General features: G+C 51.3%; 1 protein-coding gene across 2 annotated transcripts; it reads left to right on the plus strand.

Annotated features, from left to right (window-relative positions):
• Positions 1–1,312: 1,312 nt before the first annotated feature.
• Positions 1,313–18,061, plus strand: SPATC1L (spermatogenesis and centriole associated 1 like). 2 transcript variants are annotated; one of them, XM_061167974.1, is made up of 4 exons: positions 1,313–1,514; positions 8,308–8,658; positions 17,041–17,192; positions 17,735–18,061. In XM_061167974.1, the coding sequence occupies exons 1-4, from the start codon at positions 1,313–1,315 to the stop codon at positions 18,059–18,061; spliced, it is 1,032 nt and encodes a 343-aa protein (XP_061023957.1). The 2 variants fall into 2 exon arrangements, with proteins under 2 accessions (XP_061023957.1, XP_061023958.1); XM_061167975.1 differs by having other exon boundaries at positions 8,314–8,658.
• Positions 18,062–20,083: the final 2,022 nt, after the last annotated feature.

Genomic DNA, 20,083 nt, shown 5'->3' on the forward strand with positions numbered 1-20,083 from the left:
TGTTAGACGGGAACTGCATCATGACCAGGAAACTGGCAGGATGTCCCCAGGTCCATGGCTGAGAGGGTTTTCTTGGGGTGGGAAAGAAAATGGCATTTTAAATGTGAGGGGAGGGCCAGCAGAGTGGAGCTACTCATGCCCCCCTGCCTAATTCTCGAGTCTGATAGGGCACTGCCTCCAGCCTTCTTCAATGGGCGCCGTCCATGTTTCCATTGTCCCATCTGCTCTGTCTCAGGATGTGAGAGGGACAGTTGGGATTTAGTATCATTTCTCCGCAAGCCCCACCCAGGGCTCTGTCTTCCTGCGGTGACCTTGCACTAAGTTATTAGTCTGGGGGGAGTTGAAGGTGTGTTCTGCTGGAGGGTCCTCCCACCCCACCCCAGCCCTCGCTGCCAGGGGGAGCCCTAGACGTCAGCAGGAGGGGAGAGAGGACTCGATGCTCCTGTTGGGGCTCATGTCCTCAGGAGGAGCAGGCTTGTCTGCTGCCCGTGGTGCCAGGAAACTACTGACTTGGTGTACTTCCCAGGTAGATAGTTGGGGGCGGGGCTCACGGAGGTCACACTGCTTGAGGACTGGAACCTGGGCAGGACTCTGCGTGGGGTTGTCCAGACGGCCCTGTGCCCTGGCCGGGGGTCCTCAGGTCCGATACTGGCCAGTGTCCCAGATGCTCAGTGCTGGCATTCAGTGTGGGGATGCGGACGGACTGCCAGGACCCTGAGGACCAGGGGAGTGCAGTCAGCAGGTGGCCTCTGACCGTCAGCCCCCGAGAGCCCGCCAGAGCTCCATGGGCTGTGGGGGCCGTTGACGGGCACTCCCAGGCCTGTCTCCCTTGTGCCCACGGCCTCCTCTTCCTCAGGCGTGCATTCTGGGGGTACGTCATCCACGTCTGCAGGTCAGACAGCCCCAGCTCCGGCCCGGCCTGCCTGCCTCCAGGACCCTGTAGGTGACCTGCAGTTGAGGGGTGGGGGGCAGGGGAAGGGGGTTCCTTGAGTCACTCAATGAAGGCAGAGCTCCCCTCCCCCAGGCCTGTGGATACTCCTATAGCCCATATTTCTGGCTGTTCCTGGAACCTGCTGGAACATTCCAGCCTCGGCCTCGGGCCTGTGCTGAAGCCCACCCCGTGAGGCGCTCCATCCCCATCTCCTGTCCCCCCCTCTCTGCTCACCGTGGCCGAGACGCTGCCGCTTTAAGGGCGACATCACAAGGCTGCGGAAGGCCGTGGAACTCGGGGCTCCTGGCGTTTCTGGAGCACCCGTGGGCTCTGATTTTCCATCTCCATGGGGCCGCGGGCCCACACGTGACAGGACTGGCCATGGCTGAGGGCAGCGAGCTGATGAACAGGCTCATGAGCGAGAACGCCGACCTCAAGAAGCAGGTGCGTCTCATGAAGGAGAACCAGATGCTGAAGCGGCTGCTGAGCGAGAGCTGCCAGGAGAGCTGTGGGCGCGGGGGCCGTGACTTCCTCTTCCCCAAGGTGCCCGCCTACCCCGAGGCCTGCTCCCCGGGGAGCACAGGTGAGCCGGGGCTGGGAGGTGGGTGGGCAGGTGGGTGACCCGCTTGGGCTAGTGGGGCTCCGTCCATGGTGGCCGCCGAGGTGCTGCCACAGAGGCTTAAAGCAGGTCCACTGAGGCCAGCCCAGGGGACGGTGGGGCCAGGCCGCGTGTGACTCTGCTCTCCTGGGGGCTGGCCAGCCGGGCATGCCCAGCCCTCGGCCAGGGCAGCTGTGCCCACATACTGGCCGACGGCTGTGCCCGAAGAGGGAAGGACCCTGCCTAGGAGAGAGACCTGTGGGTCACAGACAGGAAGTAAGCGTGGAGCGGTCACCCAGCTCGCCCCGTGGGAGCCCCATCAGAGGCCGAGACACTTTCTATGAAGGTAGTTGGCTCTGCTTGAAAGTTTTTGTATGTGGGAAGTGTGACTTAGGGTGTAGTTGGCGATGTGACCTTGGTCTGAGTGGCTGGGATATGGACCATGGGCCCTGTGACCAGGTGAGCTCCGTGTTCCTGGAGGCGATGATCACTCACTGCCCAGCAGAGCAGGTGGAGTCCGCACCCCAGCCCTCGCCCTGGCATTGCCCATGCCCACCCCTGGCAATGCCCGCACCCGCAGACCAGCTGTCTTCTCAGGATAAGTTGTTCACCTGGAGTGAGATGTTTTCCTCTGTTGAAGCTTCTTTCAGAGCTACTGCTGGTTCCCAGTGGGATGCTCGGCTGCTCTGGGACCCGCTCTGGATGTGATCACCTCCTGACTGTTGGGTGTGGTCACCTCCTGCCCTGAGCAAGCAGACCCTGTGAGCAAGCATGTCCTGGTGTGCGAAGGTCCCTCATGGCATCTCCACACCTTCAGCCTCAGGGTGGGCCTTGAGGAGGGAGCTCAGACAAGCAGGGTCCTCATGGGGGCGGGGGGCGCGGTATGGCGGGTAGAAGGGGGAGCAGCTGGAGGAGCCTGGGGCCCTGTCCTCAGCTCTGCCCGTGGCCAAGACACACAATGTCCCCGGGTGACCGTGGGTAGAGGGGTCCCTGTCTCTCAGTGCTGTGTTCCTGACATGACGCCCTGCAGAGGGTCTGTGCCGCCACCTCAGCCTACGAGGAATGCCTGCTAGGCAGTGGCTGCCTGAGGCACTTGTCCCCAAGGCCTTGTCTGCGCGGTGACCACTGCCAACAATCACGTGCTTCGGTCTGCTCTGTGGCCCTTTGTCCTAAGAATTGAGCTTTGCTGAAGCACAAGCTGGAATCAAGATTGCTGGGAGAAATATCAAAAACCTCAGATATGGAGATGACACTACCCTTATGGCAGAAAGTGAAGAAGAACTAAAGAGCCTCTTGATGAAAGTGAAACAGGAGAGTGAAAAAGTTGGCTTAGAACTCAGCATTCAGAAAACTAAGATCATGGCATCTGGTCCCATCACTTCATGGCAAATAGGTGGGGAAACAGTGCAAAAGTGGCAGATTTTATTTTTTGGGGCTCCAAAATCACTGCAGATGGTGATTGCAGCCATGAAATTAAAAGACGCTTACTTCTTGGAAGAAACCTATGACCAACCTAGATAGCATATTAAAAAGCAGAGGCATTACTTTGCCACCAAAGGTCCATCTAGTCAAAGCTACGGTTTTTTCAGTAATCATGTATGGATGTGAGAGTTGGACTATAAAGAAAGCTGAGTGCCAAAGAATTGATGCTTTTGAACTATGGTGTTGGAGAAGACCCTTGAGAGTCCCTTGGACTGCAAGGAGATCCAACCAGTCCATCCTAAAGGAAATCAGTCCTGAATATTCATTGGAAGGACTGATGCTAAAGCTGAAGCTCCAATACTTTGGCCACCTAATGTGAAGAACTGACTCATTTGAAAAGACCTTGATGCTGGGAAAGATTGAAGGTGGGAGAAGAAGGGGATGACAAAGGATGAGATAGTTGGATGGCATCACTGACTCAATGGACATGAGTTTGAGTAAACTCTGGGAGTTGGTGATGGACAGGGAGGCCTGGCATGCTGCAGTCCATGGGGTCGCAAGGAGCTGGACAGGACTGAGTGTCTGAACTGAACCCTCAGGGCACAGAGCTGTCTGTGTGATCGGCGGACTGGCCAGGCTGGAAAGTGGGCTTCAGGTGAGGTGCAGGCCCTTGCTCAGGCTGCGCTATTCCCCGTCAGGGTACAGTCAGGCTGTCTCTGGGGCATGGCCAACATCCCACCCATGGGCAAGCTCAGATCCTCCTGGATGCGAGTCTTAGGAGGAGCCCCAGCCCCTGGCCAGCCCGAGGCCTCGAGCCTTCCAAAGAAAGGCCTTGGAGCCCCTGTTGCAGGGTGTGGGCTGATGGGCCCCCGCCATCCTCAGAGCCACCTCTGTCCCCAGAGTGCAACCTTGGCTTGGGGCTGGACTTGGAGAATCGGCAGGAGCTCCGCAGCGGAGCTTGAGGTTTCAGACGGATGGGAACTGCACACAGCAGCGGCTCAGGGTTTGCTTTAGAAACCGGATGTGGTTTATTTATTTATTTGTTTTGGCTGCAGGCTTCTCACTGCAGTGACTTTTGTTGTTGTGGGGCACAGGGTCTGGGTGCATGGGCTCAGCGACTCTTGGGCTCTAGAGCATAGGCTTCAGTAGCTGTGGTGCATGGGCGCAGTTGCTCTGCAGCGTGTGGGATCTTTCTGGACCAGGGATGGAACTCGTGTTCCTGCATTGGCACTTGGATTCTTTACCACCAGGCCACAGGGAAGTTGCACAGGATGAGCTTTAAAAATGTGTTGTTCTCACTAAGCAAGATCACTTGGGGTGAGCGTGACTACTGCAGGCTCCTGGCCCCACTCCCAGCAGCAGCCGCTGTCCACGTCGACTCTGGCTTCTTTCTGAAGTTTTGGTGGCTGTTTGCATGTGTATCCCAGGATCCTCAGTTTATGTGGCCAGGGTGGAGCCATTCTACAGTGACTCCCCAGCCGTCCATCTTCCGTCCTTGACCATCGGCCATCTCCTAGAGGGCTTGCTCATTGTTCCCTGTGGGTTCACCACCAGTCCATAAGTCTGGTCCCCATGACAGGAGTGCTCCTCCATCTCCCAGCAGCCACGGGGGCTTCACAGGTACCCCTGTGGCCTGCTGACGGGGGGCTGTCCGGGAATCCTTGGGTCAAAGGCCACGTGCAGCTGAAGTGCTGACATGGACCCTGGGACCCTCTCCAAAGGGCTGCGGCCTCTCCACCTGCACCTTTCCCATAGCTGGTGTCACCGTGGGAGGGAGCCAGGCCCCTCCAGCATCTTCTGGGGCCACGTGTTCTGAGGGACAGGGTCGGGTGGGGGGCCTTGGACGTCCCGGGCCCTCCCCTCCCAGGCCAGTTTCCTTCAGATCACCCTGGTGCCTGAGCCCCTGGCGTCTCGAAGCGTCCATTGTTGCCTGGACTCCTTGTCCTGCGTGGAGTGTCCAGAGATTTTAAGTAGTTTCTGAGTGTTCTCTCTGCCCCTTGCCTTTACCATCACGATACAGCTGCTTTTGTATTGTTATAAATACATTCTAAATAGCTGTGTAATATTCCAGAATCAGATGAACTGGAATTTAATGAACTCTCCTTATGTTTGAAATGACAGTTCTTTTCTCTTACCCTGAAGTTAGTGTTAGTTGCTCAGTTGCGTCTGACTCTTGTGACCCCTTGGAGCCTAACCTGCCAGGCTCCTCTCTCCATGGAATTTTCCAGGCAAGAATACTGGAGTGGGTTGTCATTTCCTTCTCCAACCCTGAAGTAAATACCACAGCAAAAGCATTTTATATTCAGAATTATTTTCTTACGGTATGTTTCCCTAAAGGTAGAATCACTGGCTCGGAAGGCAGGGTAATTATTTTCACATCTCTTTTTCTTATATTTGCCCAGAGGGTGATAGCATCCCCTGCAGCTCTATTAAGCTGCTCTGACTCTGTTTCTTTAAGTCTCTTTAGCCATTTCTCACATAAATCTTTCACATTAATTGGTTTATTCCTGGAGCACTTTATGTTACTTATAACAATCATGGATGGGATTTCTTTTTCCACTGTGTTTTCAGTTATCTGTGTTGCTGTGTTTTAAAAATCTGTTGATTTGTAAATATTTGCCTATATCCAGGCCCCTTATCATATTTTGCTTACTTTATATTTTTATTTTTACTTTTGGCCACCAGGCATGCTGGTTCTTAGTTCCCCGACCAGGGGTTGAACCCAGGCCCTGGGCAGTGAGAGCGTGGAGCCCTAACCACTAGACCACCAGGGAATTCACTATCCCCTCCCTCCCTGAGCTATTTTGTTCTGCTAAGTTTTCCAGTTCTTTCTCCCATGTTTTCTGAGTTCTGTAGCTGCTGTTTACAGACTTTAAAATGGGGTTGGCAGCTCAGATGGGCTTCTCTGGTGGCTCAGTGGTAAAGAATCCACCTGCCAAGCTGGAGACAAGGGCCCAATCCCTGGTTCAGGAAGATCCCCTGGAGAAGGGAATGGCAACCCACTCCAATATTCTTGCCTGGAGAATTCCCACGGACAGAGGAGCCTGGTGGGCTACAGCCCATGGGGTCGCAAAGAGTTGGACACATCTTAGCAACTGAACAACAACGGCAGCTCATACGCTCGTTTCTGTCTTTCTTCCTCAGGAATCCCAGGACTTTTGGCCTTGACAGGCTCCCCGCTCATCCTTCTGGTGGGTGGTCGGCAGTGGACAGCCTTGTCTGTCCAGGTATCGGGGGTGGGGGTGTAGACTGGGTGCTGGGGAAAAGCCTTCTAGTCCTTATTTTTAAAGAGCAACAACAACAAAATTGAAGAAGGGCTCATTTTGTTAAGATTTTATGACCTCACTTCTGTAGTGGCCGAAGTGGGTTCGGCTGCGTCCCCACTGGCCTGTGGGGTCTTGTTCCGCTGTATTGTTAAGAGACTCCTGGTTCTAGGCCTGAGCTGTTTGCTGTGGCATCTGTTTGGCTGGGGCTTCACTCAGGATCTCTGGACTCTGTTTTCTCTGATTCCTATGTGAATCTGGGCTGCGGTTTTCTTTCTGTGGGTTGTCTTTTCAGGGATTTGATATCAGAGTTGTGACAATTTATAAGCTTAATAATCAAGCATTGTTTAATTTTTTCAGTGTTCTAGCCTCATTCATATGATGCAGGGGTTGTGAATTGTTTGGGGACGTGAAAGAACTCATCCACCAACCACCCAGGCCTTCAGCCCTTTGCCCATAATTCTATAACTTCTAGGTTTTTCTTTTTTGCTTATTCATCTGTGCAGGTTTTCTACTTCTTATTGAGTCATTGAAAATAGCTTCCCAAATGATCTCTCCTTTATTAAAGTTTTCAATTAATATTTAATTGGATATTATCTTTTATAAATTTAAACATTATCTTCCTGGTCATTCTTATCTGGCTTTTCTCATTTTCAATTTTATTCTTTTGTTTTCTGTTTCTCTAAAGTAGCTTTCCACAGTTTCACTATCTTATTGGACTTTTTGTAGAACTGTTTCAAGTTTATTTCTGCTGCCATTTTTATTATTCTCTAACTTTTGCTTTCTTCAAGAGTTCATTCCTATATGAATGTTTAATTTTTTGATGATGTTTTAGAAGTAATTAAAGGATTTAAGTTGCTAATTTCACTTTAGATACAGTTTTAAATGTATTGATGTCAATATACCTAGTGTTCTGATTTTCATTATTTCTCAATAATCATTTTTCCTATTTTTATTTTCTCCTTGATCTGATCATTACTGAAGATAATTTTTTTTTTAATATGTATATATTTTTTGGTCTTAGTTGTGGCACTTGGGCTTTCTAGTTGTGGGGTGGACTGAGTTGTTCTGCAGTATGTGGGATCTTAGTTCGCTGACTAGGGATTGAACCCACAACCCTTGCATTGCAAGGTGAGTTCTTAACCACTGGACCACTGAGGAAGTCCTGAGAATGCTTTTAATTTTGAGGAGATGGGGTTTTCTATTGACTCTGATTCATTCATAGTTTTATTATAATGTGGCTTGAAGGTTTTGACTGAGGATTAAAAAAATTGTTTCATGTTTAATACACCTTTATTAAGGCTTGGGAATAACAGAAGGGAATTTCAATTCACTAAATAGAAACTAAAAGTGAAGTGCAAACACTCCTGACCACACAACAATCCCTTTAAAATTAGGTCACAAATACGGCTCTTCCCGAAGCCCATGAGTAGAGTTTTCCCGGCCCCTGCCCATGGCTGGGATGGCCCACCTCCCCTGGGAATATGTGAGTCCTGAGCAAAGGGGACCAGGCTCCTGGGGCTGAGCTAGAGGAAGAACAAGCACCGGGGGCCCTTGCTGCCTCACCGCTGTGACTTCCTGACAGTTCCTGGACCATATGTCTGGCAGGGGACACACATGAGGGATGCTGATCACCGCTCTGCTTTTACAAGGAATACTGGCAACAGTGCCATGTGTATCAGGGTGGGTGGATGAAAAAAATCCATGTGTGTGTGTGCATGTATGTGCAGATGTGTGCCCATGTATGCACGTGTGCCAGGAGATGGTTAAGTGAACCATAGAGCTACCCAATGACACACTCATCATGGATAAATCTCAAAAAAAGAAGTTTCATAATAAAAGGTGCTGGATGATACCATTTATGTAAAATTTAAGACGCACATATAAGTCACTGTCACAGTGTGTGGACACATTGTGCTGGAGGCCACACGCGTGCTGTGCCTCTGGACCTGGAGCTGCTGGTGTCCTGGGATCCATCGCCTCCTCCAGATGGGAAGTGGGGACAGGTGTCAGAGCTGGGAGCAGGGTCTCTGCAAGATGCGGGTGCTCCAGGAGCCTCCGCCTCACAGCTTCTTCCTCCCTCCCTGCCCCAGTTCCAGACTTTGGAAGGTTCGCCAGTGGCCCTGATGCACCCTCCCAGCTGCAGGGGTCCTCCCTGGAAGACCTGCTGTGCTCACACGCCCCCGTCTCCAGCGAGGATGATGCCTCCCCGGGCTGTGTGACTTCCTCACAGGTGCCCTTCAAGGCTTTCCTCAGCTCCCCGGAACTGCGTGTCCCCCGAGGCTCCGACCGAAAGCTGTCCCCACTTCTGAGCCCCTTGCAGGACCCACTGGTGGAGAAGACCCTGCTGGAGACCCGGGATGTGGGCCGGCCCAAAAAGGTGTGCTTCTCAGAGAGCAGCCTGCCCTCCGGGGACCGAACCAGGAGGAGCTACTACCTGAATGGTGAGGAGGGTGAGGAGCAGGCAGGAGTTGGGGGTTGGCCGCTGGGGAGGGTGGTCAGGGCCCAGCTTCTGCATCCAGCCAGCAGCAGCAGGAGGAGAGTGTGCCCATGCTCCTGGGGTCTGAGGCCCTGTCTGTACACATCTTTTGACCATTTAAATAAGTGAGTAGTTTATCTTCTTATGACTGAGTTGTGTATTCTGGATACCAGACTTTTTTGGTACATGTTTTGCAGATATGATCCATGAAGGGGGAGGGGGTGTCCTTCCCTCCTCCAGTGGACTACATTCTGTCAGAACTTTTCACTATGACCCACCCATCTTGGGTGGCCCTGCAAGGCATGGCTCATAGCTTCATTAAGTTATGCATGCCTCTTTGCCATGACAAGGCTGCAATTCTGCTTCATTGACTACACTAAAGCCTTTGACTATGTGGATCACAATAAACTGTGGAAAATTCTGGAAAGTAAACTGTGGAGATGGGAATACCAGACCACCTTACCTGTCTCCTGAGAAACCTGTATGCAGGACAAGAAGCAACAGCTAGAACTGGACGTGGAACAACTGACTGGTTCAAAATTGGGAAAGGACTATGTCAAGGCTGTATATTGTCACCCTGCTTATTTAACTTATATGCAGAGTTCAGTTCAGCTCAGTTGCTCAGTCATGTCCAACTCTTTGGGACCCATGGACTGCAGTACACCAGGCTTCCCTGTCCATCGCCAATTCCTGGAGCTTGCTTAAACCCATGTCAATTGAGTCAGTAATGCCATCCAACTATCTCATCCTCTGTCATCCCCTTCTCCTGCCTTCAGTCTTTCCCAGCATCAGGGTCTTTTTTCAAATGAGTCAGTTCTTCTCATCAAGTGGCCAAGTTATTTCTCATTAAGTGGGGCTTCAGCTTCAGCATCAGTCCTTCCAATGAATATTCAGGACTGATTTCCTTTAAGATTGAATGGTTTGATCTCCTTGCAGTCCAAGGGATGCTCAAGAATCTTCTCCAACACCACAGTTCAAAAGCATTAATTTTTCAGTGCTCAGCTTTCTTTATGGTCCAGCTCTCACATCCATACATGACTACTGGAAAAACCATAGCTTTGACTAGACGGATCTTTGTCAGCAAAGTAATTTCTCTTCTTTTTAATATGCTGTCTAGGTTGGTCATAGCTTTTCTTCCAAGGAGCAAGTGTCTTTTAATTCCATGGCTGCAGTCACCATCTGCAGTGATTTTGGAGCCCAAGAAAACAAAGTCTCTCCATTTGTTTGGAAAACAATCTTTCCATTGTTTCCATTGTGTCCAGTCTATTTGCCGTAAAGTGATGGGACTGAATGCCATGATGTTCGTGTTTTGAATGTTGAATTTTAAGCCAGGTTTTTCACTCTCCTCTTTCACTTTCATCAAGAGGCTCTTCAGTTCCTCTTTGCTTTTTGCCATAAAGGTGGTATCATTTGCATATGTGAGGTTATTGATATTTCTCCCGGCAATCTTGATTCCAGCTTTTGCTTCATCCAGCCCAGCATTTCACATGATGTACTCTGCATATGAGTTAAATAAGCAGGGTGACAATATACAGCCTGGACGTACTCCTTTTCCTATTTGGAACCAGTCCGTTGTTCCATGTCTGGTTCTACATGCAGAGTACATCATATGAAATGCTGGGCAGGATAAATCACAAACTGGAATCAAGATTGCTGGGAGAAATATCTCCAGGAGTTTGCTTAAATTCTTGTCCATTGTGTTGGTGATGCTATCTAACCACCTCATACTGCCCCCTTTTCCTTTTGCCTTCAATCTTTCCCTGCATCAATGTCTTTTCCAATGAGTCAGCTCCGTGCATCAGGTTACCAGGGTTTTGGAGCTTCAGTGTCAACATCAGTCCTTCCAATGAATACTCAGGGTTGATTTCCTTTAGGATTGACTGGTTTGATCTCTTTGCCATCCAAGGGACTCTCAAGAGTCTTCTCCAGCACCACAGTTCAAAAGCATCAATTCTTGGGCTTTCAGCCTTCTTTATGGTTCAACTCTCACATCCATACATGAATACTGGAAAAACCATAACTTTGATCATATGGACCTTTGTTGACAAAGTGATATCTCTGCTTTTTAATATGCTGTCTAGGTTTGTCATAGCTTTTCTTCCAAGGAGTAAGCTTCTTTTTGTTTTATGGCTGCAGTCAGTGTCTGCAGTGATTTTGGAGCCCTAGAAAAGAAAATCTGTCACTGCTTTCAATTTTTCCCTTCTATTTGCTATGCTCAAAATCCCTCAAGCTAGGCTTCAGCAGTATGTGAACCATGGACTTCTAGAGGTACAAGCTGGATTTAGAAAAGGCAGAGAAACCAGAGATCAAATTGCCAACATCTATTGGATCATAGAAAAAGCAAGGGAATTCCAGAAAAACATCTACTTCTGCAAAATTATCATCTTTGTTGTGGTGATCTTTGTTCAGTGGTCTTTCATGTTACTATTGTAATTGCTTTGGGACACCAAGGACTACGCCCATGCAAGACAGAAAACTTAATGCGTAAGTGTTGTGGGTGTTCTGACTGTTCCACTGACCAGCCCTCCTCCACCCCTCTCCCTCTGCTGGGGCCTCCCTTGTCTCTGAAACACAACAGTATTGAAATTAGGTCAGTTAATAACCCTCCAGTGGCCTCTAAGTGTTCAAGTGATAGGAAGAGTTACACATCTCTCACTTTAAATCAAAACGTAGAAATGATTAAGCTCAGTGAGGAAGGCATGTCGAAAGCCAAGGTGGGTTGAAAGCCGGGCCTGTTGTGCCAGGCAGTCAAGCTGTGAACGCGAAGGAAAGTTCTTGAAGGAAATAAAAAGTGCTACAGTGAGCAAATGATAAGGAAGCACAACAGCTTCATTGCAGATATAAAGAAAGTTTTAGTGGTCTGGGTAGAAGATCAAACCAGCCATGCCATTCACTTAAGGCAAAGCCTCCTCCAGAGCAAGACCCCAATCCTCTTCAGCTCTGTGAAGGCTGAGAGAGCTACAGAAACTGCAGAAGAGAAGTTTGAAGCCAGCAGAGGTTGGTTCATGAGGTTTAAGGAGAGAAGCCATTTTATAACATCAAAATGCAAAGCGAAGCATCAAGGGCTGGTATAGAAGCTGCAGCAAGTTGTCCAGAAGATCCAGCTCAGATAATTCATGAAGGTGGCTGCACTAAAGGACAGATTTTCAATGTAGAGGAAACAGCTTTCTGTTGGAAGAAGATTCTATCTAGAACTTTATAGCCAGAGAGTAGAAGTAAGGGCCTGGCTTCAAAGCTTCAAAGGACAGGTGGATTCTCTTTTTAGGGGCTAATGCAGCTGGTGACTTGAAGTTGAAGCCAGTGCTCATTTATCATCTAAAAGAATTATGCTACATCTACTCTGCGTGTGTTCTGTAAATGGACAACAAAGCTTGGATGACAGCATATCTATTTGCAAAATGGTTCACTGAATATTTTAAGCCCACTATTGAGACCTACTGCTCAGGAAAAAGATACCTTTCAAAATATTCCTGCTCATCGATGATGCACCTAGTCACCCAAGGTCTCTGATGCAGATGGACAAGGAGATTAAAGTTGTTTACATGCTGCTAAGGCACATCCATTCTGCCCATGTATCAAGGAGCAAATTTGACTTTCAAGTCTTATTACTGAAGAAATATACTTCATAGGGGCTTCCCTGGTGGCTCAGATGGTAAAGAATCTGCCTGCAATGTGGGATACCTGGGTTCCATCCCTGGGTTGGGAAGATGCCCTGGAGGGGGGCATGGCAACCCACTCCAGCATTCTTGCCTGGAGAATTCCATGACAGAGGAGCCTTGCAGGCAACAGTCCATGGGGTCACAAAGAGCGGGACACGACTAAGCCATTGACCACAGCACAGCACAGCACACATTTCATAAGGCCATAGCTGCCATAGATAGTGGTTCCTCTGAGGGCTCTGAAACTTTCTGGAAAAGATTCACCATTCTAGATGCCACTGAGATCATTCATGATTCACGGGAAGAGGTCAGAATATGGACATTAACAGGAGTCTGGAAGAAGTTGATTCCAGCCCTCATGGATGACTTGAAGGGATTCAAGACTGCACTGGAGGGTGTAGCTGCAGATGTGGTGGGAACAGCATGAGAATTGTCATTAGAAGAGGAGCCGGAGATGTGACTGAGCTGCTGCAGTTGCAGATAAAGCTTTCACACAGGAGGAGTTGCTTCCTATGTGTGAGCTAAGAAAGTGGTTTCTTGAGGTGGAATCTACTCCTGGTGAAGATGCTGAAACGACAACAAAGATTTAGAACAGTACGCAAACTTAGTTGAGAAAGCAGTGGTAGGGTTTGAGAGGGTTAACTTTAATTTTGAAAGAAGTTCTATTGTGGGTAAAATGCTCTGAAATAGCATTTCATGCTACAGAGAAATTATTCCTGAAAAGAAGAGTCAATCAATATGGCAAACATCATTGTTACCTTTTTAAAGAAATTGCCACACAAACCCCAACTTTCATCAACCACTGTCTGACCAGTCAGAATCTGTCAACACTGAGGCAGGACCCTCCACCAGCAAAAAGGTTATGTCTCACTGAAGGCTTAGAGGATGGTTAACATTTTTTAGCAATAAAGTATTTAAAAGTTAAGGCATGTACATTTTTTTAGACATAATGTTATTGCACATTATAGACTACACTGCAGTGTAAACCTAACTTTCATGTGCACTGAGAAACTGAACAATTCACGTGACTTGCCGTCTTTTTTTCTTTTTTGGTTATCCATTTTTTTTTTTTTTAAATTACACGACTTGCTTTCATGTGGTATTTGCTTTATTGTGGTGGTCTGGAACTGAAACCAGCAATATGTCCAAGATATGCCTGTATATCTCTCCATTTTTTTAGTTCTTTAAAAATACCTTTCAGTAATATTTTATAGCTTCTATGTGCAGATCTTGCACATTTTTGTTGAATTTACCCTTTAGTATTTCATGTTTTTGATGCTATAATGAATAGTCCTTTTTATCAATATGCATTTCTGATTATATTTCTTTCTAATATATATATATAATACCACAATTGATTTTGTATATTTATCCCATGATGGTCAACTTGACTGGGCCATTAGGTGCCCAGATATTTGGTCAAACATTATTCAGGGTATGTCTATGAGAATGTTTTTAGATGAGTTTAATATTTAAGTCAATAGACTGAATAAAGCAGACGGGCCTCCTGAATGTGGGTAGGCCTCATACAATCAGTTGAAGGCCTGAGTAGGGTAAAAAGGCTGACTCTCTCCCAAATAAGAGAAAATTCTTCCTGCCTGACTGCCTTTGGGTTGCAACTGAAATCTCAGCTCTTCTTGGGTCTCAAGCCTCCAGTCCTTTAAATTGGAGCCACACCATAGGTTCCCTTGTTTCTCAGACCTTGAACTCAGACTGGGACTACATCCTCAGCTCTTCTGAGCCTCCAGCTTGCTGACTCACCATCGCAGATCTTGGGATGTGTCAGTTTTCATAATTGCGTGAGCCAATTCCTTTTAATAAACACACAGAGACACACACAGACACAGACATACACATATGGTTCTATCTGTAAAATCTATGGTGATATCATCTTTCATTTCTGATAGTGGTAATTTTTATCTTCCTCTTTTTCTGTAATCTGGCTAGGGATTTATCAATCTTACTGACTTTTTTCTTTGAGGAATAGCTTTTCGGTCAGATCTTCAAGGACCCAGGTTGGACTAGAAATGCTTTCTAGATCCTCTCAGATCTAAAGGTTGCTCGTTCCTTCCACCTAATTTATACTTTAGAGGAGGGGAGGCAGGAAGAGGGACTGACTCCTGATGAAATAAATGTATTACTACAGAAGGGGGAGATTGTTTTCTGCTCCTCTATAGGCCCTGTTTTCCCTAACATGCTTCTGTGTAGTGTATCTGGTTCTCAGTTATAATTCCTGGGTAGCTTCTGCAGTGTTGCCAAGTGATTTTGGAAAGAATGCACTGGAAACTAGGGCTTCCCAGGTGGTTCAGCGGTAAAGAACCTGCCTGCCAATGTAAAAGACATGGGTTTGATCCCTGTGTCGGGAAGATTCCCTGGAGAAGGAAATGGCAACCCTCTCCAGTATTCTTGCCTGGGAAATCCCATGGACAGAGGAGCCCGGTGGGCTATCGTCTACAGAGTCACAAAGAGTTGGACATGACAGCGACTAAACAACAACACTGAAAACTACAAAACATTGAAAGAAATGAAAGAAGACCTAAATAAATGTAATAAGTCTTCTGGTCATGGCTTGAAAGACCTAATCTTATCAAGATGGCAAACCTCCCCAAATTAATCTACAAATTCCAATGCAATCCCTATCAAAGTCCCACCTGATTTCTTGGTAGAAATTGACATACTGATCCTAAAATTTGGATGGAGATGCATGGGACTCAGAATAAGCAAAACAGTCTTGAAAAAGGAGAATAAAATCGGAGGACTCACACTTCCCAATTTCAAAATTTACTCTAAAGGTAGAGTAATCAGCAGCGTGGTACTGGTGTAAGGATAGGCATACAAGTCCATGAAATAGAATCAAGAGTCAGAGATAAACCCATGCATTCCCAAGTCTGATGTCTGGCAAGGGTCCCAAGACAATTCAATGGAGAGAGAAGAGTCTTTTCAACAAATGGTGCCAGGAAAGTGGATCTCCACATGCAAACAGCTGAAGCTGGACTTCATATCACATAGGAAAATTAACTCAAAATGCATCAAAGATTTTTAAAAGAACTAAAAGAGCTAAAACCATAAAACTGTTGGAAGAAAACATAGACATAAACCTTATGACCTTGGATTTGGCCACAGAGTCTCAGCTGTGACAGACCTGGACCGGGCTAAACCTCATCTTCCCTACTCAGCACATGCATTGGCGTGGCTGAGGGAGCAGGAGGACACGGGCCCCCTCGCCTGTCCCAGTGCCCACAGAGGAGGAGGAGCTAACGACGCCTGGCCTTGATAAGCATGTGTTGACTGCCATCCTGTTCCTGCCCAGAGTGACTAGCCAGGGCTCTGGGATGGGTGGCTATGTGGGCAGTCCCAGGGTGGGGCTGAGACACGGAGAGCAGCTGCCCTCAGTCACAGGCACGGTTGGTCCTGCAGTCCAGTGCACACAGCCGCATAAAGTCCTTGTGGAGGTCTTGGAGCAGCCCAGTGACTCCCCGGGCCGCTGAGCCCTCCAGCAGGGTGGGGAGTCAGACCAACCTCTGTATGTGGTGGGGGTCCTGAGCCCTTGGCAGGCACAGGTATCTGTGGGTAACAGGACCTGGGGGCCAGGTCTCCATGGCAGAGCACCCAGCCCATCTGTGCCCTACCTGCCTGTTGGACAGACCCTGTGGGGCTTCACCATCCAACACTCTTGGGAGGGGTTTGGATCACTGTCAGGTTAGAAAGTTGCAGGGCTTTAGAAAAAGCTTTAGAAATGGGCCTGTTATTAAGTGTCTCCTGTGGGGAAGAGCAAGTTCGGGAAGCATGGGAGCCTGTGCCGAGTGCCTGCTCTCCCCGCAGAGTGCATCCTGGTCACAGAGGGCGCTCCAGGTGCCGTGAAGCGGGCCCTTCCTCACTCCATAGTCCCTCAAAGTCAGGTGCACCTGGTGCTAACAGTCGTCAGCAAGATCTTCAGAGAGCACAGTAGTTTTGAAGGGTAGTGGTGGGATCATGGCTGTCGGGTAGAAGACGTGCTGACATCAGAGGCTGCCGTGGGGAGGGGCAATTTGGAAGCAGTTGTGGAGGGGACAGTGGTTGATGTGCTGGGGTGATATTGGGGAAATAATTAGAATCTCCCACAAACCCAGCAACTCTCATCTTATTATGAAATAAGCATTAGACCAGCCTGCAATACACACAGGCTGCTGAGACAGAGCGTCTCACTGTTTCATATAGCTATGCAGACTGGACCCACACGTGCTACATATGTGTTCTTGAGTTGGACTCTACCCTCAGATGGGGACATGCATAGCCATTCCGAGTTCACCTGGTCATGGGGCTGAGAGCTCTGAGAGGGGTCACTCTAGACCAGGTGCTGAGCAGACTTGGTGGTGAAAAGGGGACCAGAAACCAACCCTGGGCTGTGAAACGTCCATCTCAGGGAACTGAGGCAGGGCCTGGGATAGGGGCTGCCAGGGAGCAGTGGTGAACAGGGAGAAGGGCGCCCCCTCAGGTCACCACTGGGCCTTGCAGGAAGGCCTTGTTGGGGTCCCCAGGCTTCACCTCAGACCCACAGTGGCAACAACTGGGTCAGCCCTCTCCCTGAGATGGACCCTGGAGCACAGGCAGGAGGAGCACAGCCCTGGACACTCTGAACCCCTTGACCCTCCTACCCTCCCAGATACTGGCTGCCCGTCTCACCAGCCCCACCCAACCCTGCCCCCCAGAGATCCAGAGCTTCACTGGCACCGAGAAGGATGGTCGCATTGTCGGGGAGATTGCCTTCCAGCTGGACCGGCGCATCCTGGCCTATGTCTTCCCAGGGGTGACCCGGCTCTACGGCTTCACTGTGTCCAACATCCCTGAGAAGATCAAACAGGTACGCCTCCCCGGCTGGGGGCCTTCCCCTGGCCTGGTCCCAGACTTGCCCTAGGACCCTCCCAGCCCAGGGTCCCATCCTTGCCTGGGGCCCCTTGTTGCCCAGCTCCCTGCCCCCCCTTTCCCCAAGGTCCCCTGGCCACCAGTCCGCTGTAGTGTCCACACAGCTGTAGGCCTGGGCAAGGCTGAGTGGTATCTGAGTGGGGAATGGATGAGCTGCTACCCCACGAGCCCCTTGGCTCCGTTCCGTCTTTCGTAGTCTGGGACAGCCTCAGGAGTGGCTCGGGGCGGGGAGCACTGTGACGCTCCGCCCGGCTGGCAAGGCACCTTTTCTGGGCTCCGGGGGGTGGAGCTCCCTGCTCTCCTGGCGGTCCCTGTGCGCGGGAGGGAAACCGGGAGCTGGCCCCGGGTGGGGGCTTGCCTCTGGGCCTCAGTGTCCCCACCGACACAGCTGTGCTGGGAGGGCGCGGGGATCTCAGCCCGGGCCTCCGCCTGGCCTCCTCGTCTCGCCGGCCCGCCGCCCACTCGCGCCTGTGCCCGCAGACCTCCATCAAGTCCCTGGACGGCTCGGTGGACGAGAAGAAGCTGCGGGAGCTCACGCACCGCTACCTTACGCTGACGGCGCGCCTGGAGAGACTGGGCTACAACCGCGACGTGCACCCCGTGTTCAGCGAGTTCCTCATCAACACCTACGGCATTCTGAAGCAGCGGCCGGACCTGCGTGCCAACCCGCTGCACAGCAGCCCGGCCGCCCTGCGGAAGCTGGTCATCGACGTCGTGCCCCCCAAGTTTCTGGGCGACTCGCTGCTGCTGCTCAACTGCCTGTGCGAGCTCTCCAAGGAGGACAGCCGCCCGCTCTTCGCCTGGTGAACCCGCGCCCCGCGCCTCCCTGCAATAAACGCGTGTTGCAACCTCGGGCGCCACGCTCCTCCTCGTCCGCTCCCCGGAGAGCGCGCCGAGGGCGCCAGGGCCGGGTGGGCCGCTGCCCGCGCTGTCCCGCCCCCCGGCCGGCGCCCGCCCCGCCGCCCACACCTGCACGGTGAGCCCCAGTCTATTAAAGTCGTCTGTTTGCTGTTCCTCTTTACCGCTGCTCTTTGAGGGCCGGCGGCGGGTCCCGGTGGGGGTCTCCCTGGAGGGCAGGGCCTGGGGCCAGGGTTCAGCCGCGGACAGGGCATCTGCAACGTGAAGACACAAGCCCCTGTTCAAAGCCAGGGACAGCAAGACAGCAGCGGAGCTTTAACCCAGGTGCCCGCGTGCAGCCGGGTGGGCGTCCCTGTCAGTGAGGCCGGTCCAGGGCTGGCAGAGGATTCCCGGCAGCCGGAGCCCCTGGAGGAGAGCCGGTGTCGGCGGGGCTCCTCCTGCGGGTTCTGGACTCGCGATCCCTGGTCGTTTGGCTGCGGGGTGGTCACAGAAACCAGCATCGGGGCACTGACTGGTGAGATTGCTTTCCCTGTGAATAGTGGAGCTTCCCAGGGTCCCCTCCTCAGGAGATATTTTTAGCACCTGCTAGCATTTTAAATGTCTCAAAACTGCTCCCCAGAGCTGGTCTTGGCATCACACTGGGTCCCCTCTGTGCATCTTGCATTTCCAGCTGTGGCCAAGCCCTGGGCCAGACCCATCTCCATAGGACACACAGCCCTCTGCCCCGCAACTTCCACACCACCCCCCATCTCTCCTGAGGCCTAGAGAGGGCAGGTGGCCCCCGGGGCCCTGCGACCAACCCCTCCCTGGCTCCTCCTCTGCCCTAGATAGGAGGATGAAGGTGCCAGGATGCCTGTCCCTTGTTCCCCACAGCCTAGCGTGTCTCAGATGCCCCGGCTCCTCAGACCCCTGTCTGTCAGCTCGGGCGCTGTAACAAACACCGCCGCCAGGGCGGCTTGAACAATAGACATTTATCATCTCACAATTCTGGAGGCTGAAGTCCGAGATGGGGGTGCCACAGGGCTGGTTCTTCTGGGGCCTCCCTCCTTGGCATGCAGACAGCTGTCTCCGCCCAGTGTCCTCACGTGTCATCCTCTCCGCGCATCCCTGGTCTCATCTCCTTCTCATAAGGACACCAGTCCTACAGGATTAGGACCCGCCTTAGTGACCGCATTTTAACCTCATCACCTCTGTAAAGACCCTGGCTCCAGGCTGTGCTGGGGTGAGGGCCAGGTGGTGCTGGGGCCTGCATTGGGACCATGTGCGATGGCCGGTCACCCACATGCATCCACAGTCACCCGGGAGCTGCAGCTGCCCGGACGCGCCCACCCCCAGCCTTCAGGGTCTCTGGGCTCCCCCAGCCACCTCTCCCTCTTCCAGTTCCCAGGAGCAGCTGCTAGAGGGGTGGGCTTCCAACAGCCCAGACAGCTGGGGGCCTGAAAGACCTGGATATCTCCTGTCCTGGCCCCGTGGTGACTGTGAGAGGGGTGAAGTGGCCTTGGACCTGATCACCCCAAAGTGGGGCACCCAATGCCGGGAGAACCACGGATGGTGCAGCCTGCTCTTGGGAGGGGCTTGCGGGGGTTCATGTGCTGCCAGGGTGACCATGTGATGGGTGGGCCTTTGCAGAAGGGAAACAGCACCACCCCCAGTTCAAAAATCATGAAGGACTTCAAGATGGCATTGACCTGAGTGGGCCCTCTCAGCTTAGGGCGCTGTGCTGCTGACCTGGGGTACGTGGCCCCTTGTGGGGGTCTTCTGGCCTTGGTGGGGTGGGGAGCTGGGCCTCACCTGCCTGCCCCTCCCCACTGCGATGGGCCTGCACGCCCCTCCTGCCAATACCCACTCTCCTGCCAGCCAGCTGTGCTGAGCTCTGCTGAAAGCCAGGCCCAGGGCCTCACACACGGTTGCTCTTGTCCCTCTGTGGCCCTGAGGCTCAGCTGTTCCACGAAGAAACATATCCCAGGAGGG

The sequence above is a fragment of the Dama dama genome, chromosome 19, assembly GCF_033118175.1.
Source record: "Dama dama isolate Ldn47 chromosome 19, ASM3311817v1, whole genome shotgun sequence".
NCBI classification, from domain to species: Eukaryota; Metazoa; Chordata; class Mammalia; order Artiodactyla; family Cervidae; genus Dama; species Dama dama.